The 7,951-nt window shown below is 33.3% G+C and overlaps 1 protein-coding gene across 1 annotated transcript; it reads right to left on the reverse strand.

Annotated features, from left to right (window-relative positions):
• Positions 1-2,632: 2,632 nt before the first annotated feature.
• Positions 2,633-7,810, reverse strand: LOC137659604 (basic salivary proline-rich protein 4-like). Its single transcript, XM_068394450.1, has 2 exons — positions 7,621-7,810; positions 2,633-4,064 (listed from the first exon to the last, which is right to left on the reverse strand). Exons 1-2 carry the CDS (start codon positions 7,655-7,657, stop codon positions 3,304-3,306), a joined length of 798 nt encoding a protein of 265 aa, XP_068250551.1. The 5' UTR covers positions 7,658-7,810; the 3' UTR covers positions 2,633-3,303.
• Positions 7,811-7,951: the final 141 nt, after the last annotated feature.

A 7,951-nucleotide genomic window follows, 5' to 3' on the forward strand; every position in this document is an offset into this window, starting at 1 on the left:
CACACACACACACATATATATATATATATATATATAAACACACACACACACACACATATATATATATATATATACATCTCTACGAATCTGATATTCCGTATTGGAGAAGACCTTGATACGGAAGCCCTGTGAAATTCAATTTTTGTACATTGACTCTTTACCCACTGAGTGGCAGAATGTCTTCAAAATCTTGCACACGAGATAATTCATATAAAATCATATTGAAAACATATATACATACATACATACATACATACATACATACAGAGCATGATATCTTGGACAAGAATGTTTTTTTTCTGTAAAGCAAAAAGCCTCTCTCTCTCTCTCTCTCTCTCTCTCTCTCTCTCTCTCTCTCTTATTTACATAAATTTACTTGTTGGAATAATGAAGTTTTCGGAATCTGAAATAATTCCTGAACGATGAAAAATGCCCCTAAAATAGTATACAGGAAAATACTTTATATTGAGTTTATAAAGTTAATAAACCACATAATTCGTCGGAAATATGTTTAGAAAATGTAGAAATATTTCATTAGAGTCAATATTTGATTATATTCCTGCGGCCAGATATCTATCATTAATAATAATAACAGGAGAAAATCCACTAACACTATTGTTGCTATTTCTGCTACCAGAATATCGACAGTAAAGAAAAGAAAATAGAGATTATTATTATTATTATTATTATTATTATTATTATTATTATTATTATTATTATTATTATTATTATTATTATTATTATTATTATTACTACTACTAGCCAAGATATTGAAAAATAAAAAAAATAGGGCATAGAGAGAAGAGAGAAAAATCATTGATAAAATCAATTCGATTCGTACTTTCAAGAAAAAAAAAAAATAAAATAAAATAAAAAATAAATAAAATAGAAAAAAGTTCGTATTTTTTTTTTCATAGTTTTTCAGGTCTTCCTTTTGCAATAAATTGTTGTAAGGCTGTCTGAGGAGCAACTATTTTAGTATGGCTACGTTGCAATTTTATATGTACGATCATCATATGCAATGATTTTTGCAATAACCTATCTATTTTATGTAAGCGCTGCAGTTACTCTCCTGATAATAAAGAAAACAAATATTAAATAAATATAAAGTACCATAATGTAATTGATACATTATATATACAAATCTATTGCTGAATAATTTAGATATTACTAACATCCCTTTTCTAAGTGAGGATAGCTTAACGTAATGAAATGGATTGTGTATCGCCATGATCAGCAAAGCTGGACAAGTCAGGGCCACCCATACTAAGGTTGATTTTCTATGAGCCATCTGTCTAAGTTCTACCACCACGAATCCGTACAGGCCAGAGTGGTGATGAAAGCTGGCCAAACCCCAGACATGAATAATATCACGTATGAGGCTTTTGCTCTGCATCATGCTAGAAACAGCTGCATTTTCAATCCTCAATGGCCAGCGTGGTGATGAAAACTGTCAAGCCCCAGACATGAATAATAATATCACGTATGAGGCCTTTGTTCTGCATCATGCTAGAAACAGCTGCATTTTCAATCCTCAATGGCCAGCGTGGTGATGAAAACTGGTCAAGCCCCAGACATGAATAATATATCACGTATGAGGCCTTTGTTCTGCATCATACTAGAAACAGCTGCATTTTCAATCCTCAATGGCCAGCGTGGTGATGAAAACTGGTCAAACCCCAGGCATGATTAGTATCATAGTATCATGTATGAGGCCTTTGTCCGGTACTATACTAGAAACGGACGTATTTTCAATCCTCAATGGCCAGCGTGGTGATGAAAACTGGCTAAACCCCAGACATGAATACTATCATGTACGAGGCCTTTGTCCGGCAGTAGACTAGAAGCGGGTGCATTTGTTATTGTTTTATTGTTGTTGTTGTTTTTGTTGATATCTCTGATATAACATAAAGAAAACTACTTCAGTATTTCAGTTATTTCTGACTACAGGGTCTTAGAAATAAGGAAAGGTCTTTATTCAACAGAAATTTTTCTGGAAGCTGAAAAGATACGAACACCAAAATCAATTAAATTTTCATAGATTCCTATCTTTTGTACAAATATAAGATAGAAATAGAATTAAATACATGGTAGGAGAGCTTAACTGGTCTCGCTTAAAATTAATTTCTGTAACTATACCGTTTTCATATATTCATACCAAGATTATTAAAAATGTAGATATCATTAAATTTTCAAATTCAATTTGCCATTTTCGTACGGGCAATTTATTGTTTACTTAGAAATCTATAAGAATAAGGGTGTGGTAGACAACTGTACATATAATTCTAAGGTTCAGTTTAGTATAAAAACTGTCTTTGGTCACATATTGCTTACTGTAGAGCCTTGCGCATTACAAACAGGTTAAAATATATGCTTGTATACATACATACATACATATATCTATAGATTTATACTCACACACACACGCATATATATATATATATATATATACGCATATATATAAAAAAATAAATAAATAAATATATATATATATATATATATATATATATAAGTAAAACATATATTAATGCTTCTGCGTTATCACACATTTGTTTATTATTAATATCAGGCGTCTTGGTTCTATGAAGAGGATAATAAATTCTGTGTTTTGTCTTAATTACTCTTTATTTGAAGTCAATGACGACATAAATAAATGATTACCTAAAGAAACCAAAATGTACGAACAGATGTTGCTGATGTTATCATTTGATAGAAATGCAAAATTAAAAACACTGGGTCAGAATCTTCTTAATTAAAGCCATGGAAACTATGGTTTAGAAATGATGAAAACCACAATGATCTTTAGACAGATAACAAATGATTTGTTCTTTTATAAAGAAGGTAAAGGTTGTTTTTGCATTATGTAAACTAAACCAATTATGGTGTTTAAGTTTATTCAAATATGCTTGGTCTAGCAGAGCTTGAAGAGCTCTATTGAGGCAAAGGTAATGTAAAAACTTACTAATCTTCAATATAAGAAGACTATGGTTAGGATCCTGAACTGGTTGGCTAGTCCTGGGCCAACGATAGTGTACTCTTGCTCTCAATTCTGAGGAGACCAGGATTTGGGATCACTCCCAATGAGAGGAATTGGATCCCTGCGAATCCCTCCAGGACCCACAATTGTGTGCTGCCTCTGCTCTGTATTTGGAGACCAGGTGCTGGGATCACTTCCAAAAGGAGGACGTTGGTTTTGCCTAGTTCCTCCAGGACCAACGGCGATATACTCATCGTCCACCTGTTGGGGAGAGCGCGCCGGACGGCTGTTTCTAACAGGGTGGCGCTGGCGGATTCCTCCGGGGCCTACGACGGTGTATTCGCGTTCCTGGTTTTGAGGAGGGCGTGAGAGAGGATCACTCCCAATGGGAGGAATTGGATTTTGGTGAATTCCTCCTGGGCCAACGATGGTGGGCTCTCTATCTCCATTCTGAGGAGACCAGGAGCTAGGATCACTCCCAATGGAGGGACTGGATTCTTTCCCCCACTCTGAGGAGACCAGGTGCTAGGATCACTTCCAATAGGAGGGATTGGATCTTTTCCCTCACTCTGAGGAGACCAGGAGCTAGGATCACTCCCAATAGGAGGGATTGGATTCTTTCCTCCACTCTGAGGCGACCAGGAGCTAGGATCACTTCCAATGGGAGGAATAGGATCCTTTCCTCCACTCTGTGGAGACCATGAGCTTGGATCACTCCCAATAGGAGGGATAGGATCCTTTCCCCCACTCTGAGGAGACCAGGAACTAGGATCACTCCCAATAGGAGGGATAGGATTTTGTTGAATTCCCCCAGGACCCACGACCGTCAATTCCCGCTCAGCCTCCTGGGCGGATCTTCTACGTCGACTACTGCCAACAGGTTGATATTGCCTGGTCCCCCCGGGTCCCACGACGGTGTACTCCCTCTGAGGAGACCATGAGCTAGGGTCACTCCCAATGGGAGGGATTGGGTTCTTGTGAATCCCTCCTGGGCCTACGATGACAAAGTCGCGTTCCCCATCCTTCGTAGGAGTACGACGATTATTACCGATGATTTTCTGGTCGGCAAAAACGGACAAGCACAATCCTGCAATAGAACCCTTTGTCAGTCTTGTTTTTTATTTGTAGGCAAAAATTATTTTCATTAGAATTGAAGGCAAATCATGTTCAAATAAAATACATATAAAATTGTGCTTTCATTATTTGCAGAGAAAATTATATTGATTAACATTGAAGGCAAATCATCTTCAAGTAAAATACATATATAATAGTGCTTTTATTATTTGCAGAGAAAATTATTTTGATTAATATTGAAATCAAATCGTGTTCAAATAAAATACATTTAAAATTGTGCTTTCATTATTTGCAGAGAAAATTATTTTGATTAAAATTGAATGCAAATTATGTTCAAGTAAAGATGTACATACATTTGTGCTTTTATTATTTGCAGAGAAAATTATTTTGAATAGAATTTTAACGAAATCATGTTCAAGTAAAGATACACATACATTTGTGCTTTTGTTATTTGAAATGAAAATGATTTTGAACAGAATTTAAATAAAAGCATGTTTAAGTAAAGACACATATAACCCTACTTTTATCATTTGTAGTCAAAATCCTTTTGAATAAAATTTAAATAAAATCCTGTTTATATATATATATATATATATATATATATGCTTTACTGCCACAAGGGTCACGTGGCCTGGTATACGCAAAAGCCAGTAGGAAATAATAGAAAGCTTTAGTAACAAGCGCTTTCGTGCATTTTAATACACTTTTTCTAGCATTGTTTGACAATGCTAGTAAGCTAACTTTGTTTTTCTATCATTTCTCTACTGTTCAAAAAATTTTTTGTTTTTTGTTTTTATCCTATTTTACTTATTGACGTTCTTCAACTATGTCTCACTTTTTATTGTACACTGAAGAAGTGTATTAGAATGCACGAAAGCGCTTGGTACTAAAGCTTTTTATTATTTCCTACTGGCTTTTGCATATATATATATATATATATATATACACATATATATACATATATATATATATACATATATATACATATATATATATATATATATATATATGTATATAATCCTGATTTTATTAGTTGCAGACAAAATTATATTGAATAGAATTTAAATGAAATCATGTTTAAGTAAAGATACATATATAATCCTTCAATTATTAATTGAAGGCCAATCATATTTAAGTAAAGATACTTAATATAATTATGCTTTTATTAGTTGCAGACAAAATTATTCAAGTAAATCTACATTCATAATTGTACTTTCATTATTTGCAAACGAAATTATTCTCAATAAAATTGAATGCAAATCATGTTTAAGTAAAGATGTATAAAATTGTTTCATTGATAACGAGAATAAGGACTCAACTTTGAACAGGTCTCATCAAATATAATGGCATATGTTATGAAGTCAATAACAGGCTATAAAGTGTTCTATTTATAATTAGGAAATTCCATGAAAACTTCTATAAATCTTCATACATCCAACAAAATGATTATTTATAGCAAATAGATTTTTATTTCCTTATGGCAACTAAAGCTTAAAATCTGGGTCACTTAAATATCCGTCTATCTCTTTATCTCTCTCTATATCGGTCTACCTATCTATCTACCTATCTATTCATAAAAAGGCATGTTAATAACTTATAAATATACATATATATTATATATATTATCAACGACAAGGATAGAGTGATGACAATTGCAGAGGAATTCCATACAATACTACACAATAGTGATATAAATAATAACTTTGCCTCTAGAAACAATGAAACACATGAAGAGGTACCAAACGTAACAGTAGAAGTAAAAAAAAATTTAAAAGGCATGAAGATAGACAAAGCAGCAGCAGAAGATGTCCTAAAAATTAATTTAATAATAGATGGAGAAGATTTGATATTAATAAAACTACCTGAACTTTACACCAAATGTCTGCAAGAATGCTCTTTACCCATAGCCTCGAAAAACTTTATCATTATACTAATTCACAAATAAAATGAGACACAAAAGAAAAAAAAAAGAAAAAAATATAGCCAAATAAGTATTCTCTTAGTAATATAAAGAATATCTAAGAAAATCATGTTAGACCTAATAGAAGAACAGCTAGACTTGAATCAACCAAGAGAGCAGGCAGGCTTTAGAAGTGGGTATTCAACAACTGAATATGTCAATGTAATTAACCAGCTAATGAAAAATCAGCAGAGAAGGACTAGACGAATCTTATATTAACATACTTGAAAATATCTATATGGAAATTACAGCAATCCTGAAACTACAAAAAGGTAGTTAGAAAATTCTCACTGAGAAAGGAGTCAGCCAGAGAGAGACAGACAGAGAGAGAACATTCTCCTAAATTATTCGCAGCATGTCTAGAAGAAGTTTTTAAGAATTTATACTGGGAAAATGTAGGAGTTAATATAAATGAGGAATACCATGTCAACTTAAGATATGCAGATTACACAGTTCTGCGTAGTGAATTATAGGAGGAATTGCAAAAGATGATGGAAGATTTGAATACAGAGAGCAGAAATGTAGGACTGAAAATGATTATGAGTAGAACTAAGATAATGATCAATGAAAATGCAGGAGTCAACAAATAAGGGATTTGAACGAATCTCTAATATGCATACATAGGGTAGACTGCAAGTGTTTCACCAGGACATGAGATCAAAATTAAAGAAGGATAAGCATGGGATGGAAAGCTTTTAATAAATAAATTGAGATTATGACAAGTAAAATGCAACTTTCTCGAAAAAGAAAAGTATTTAGTCAGATGGTCATACCAGTATTAACTTATGCATCAGAAACGCGGAGCCTTACTATAGCCTTATAACATATGCTAGTTACAACTCAAAGAGCTATGGAAAGAGTAATGATGGGAATAACTCTACGAGACAAAAAAAGAGCAACATGGATACGAGAGCAAACTGAAGTAGAGGATATTATAACATGTAAGAAAAAGGAATGGGCATGGTCACGACATATAATGAGAATGACAGACAATAGATGGATATAATTAATAAAAAAATGGGTCCCTAGAAATTTACAAAAGAAGTAGAGGAAGGAAGAGGAGACGATGGGTTGACGAACTAAGAAAATTTGCTGGTATTGACTGGTATAGAAAGACCTTAAAGAGATAAGAGTAGAATGACATATCTGAGGCCTTTGTCCTGTAATAGACTAATTACGGCTGATGATGATGATGATGATGATGATACAGTATAATATATATATATATATATATTTATATATATTACACTGTATCACATATATATATATATATATATATACACTGTATCACACACATATATATATATATATATGTGTGTGTGTGTAAAAATATACATACATACATACATACATACATACATATATATATATATATATATGTATGTATGTATATATACAGTATAAATAACTATAGACATAGACAAAAATCATAAAATCATAAAATTGTAGGTCACCACGGCATATACTGTACATAAAAGACCTGATAGAAATTCTTCAATATCACCTATTTACTATTAAAATTTTGCTATTACATTATCCATGCATTCTAAACAGCATAGCACCTTAAAATACCTTAGCAAGATGTACAACTATGCAACTTCCAACTTACCGAGCACGGCTGCTAAAAGCAGCGTTTTCTCGCCCATTACGCCAAAGAATCTTCTATTCCTCTCCCTTGGGGTGATGCCGAATCCAGACCTGTACTACAACTGCCAATGTCCGAGAGGGACGAGTTTTATATAGCGAACATTCGCTCCCATACGACCCCTTAAACGGAAATGTGCGAATCGTGTACTCCCACTAGAACAAACACAACAGTTGTCGGCTTGGGAGGAATGTTTGCCTTAATGGTTCGCTTGTTTTCTTCGGTCAGGGGCAAGTCTAGTGTTTGTGTTTTAGCAGTCTCTAGTCCTGATGGTGTTGAGAGTATGAAGTGGTTT

Source organism: Palaemon carinicauda, chromosome 20 (assembly GCF_036898095.1).
Source record: "Palaemon carinicauda isolate YSFRI2023 chromosome 20, ASM3689809v2, whole genome shotgun sequence".
NCBI lineage: Eukaryota > Metazoa > Arthropoda > Malacostraca > Decapoda > Palaemonidae > Palaemon > Palaemon carinicauda.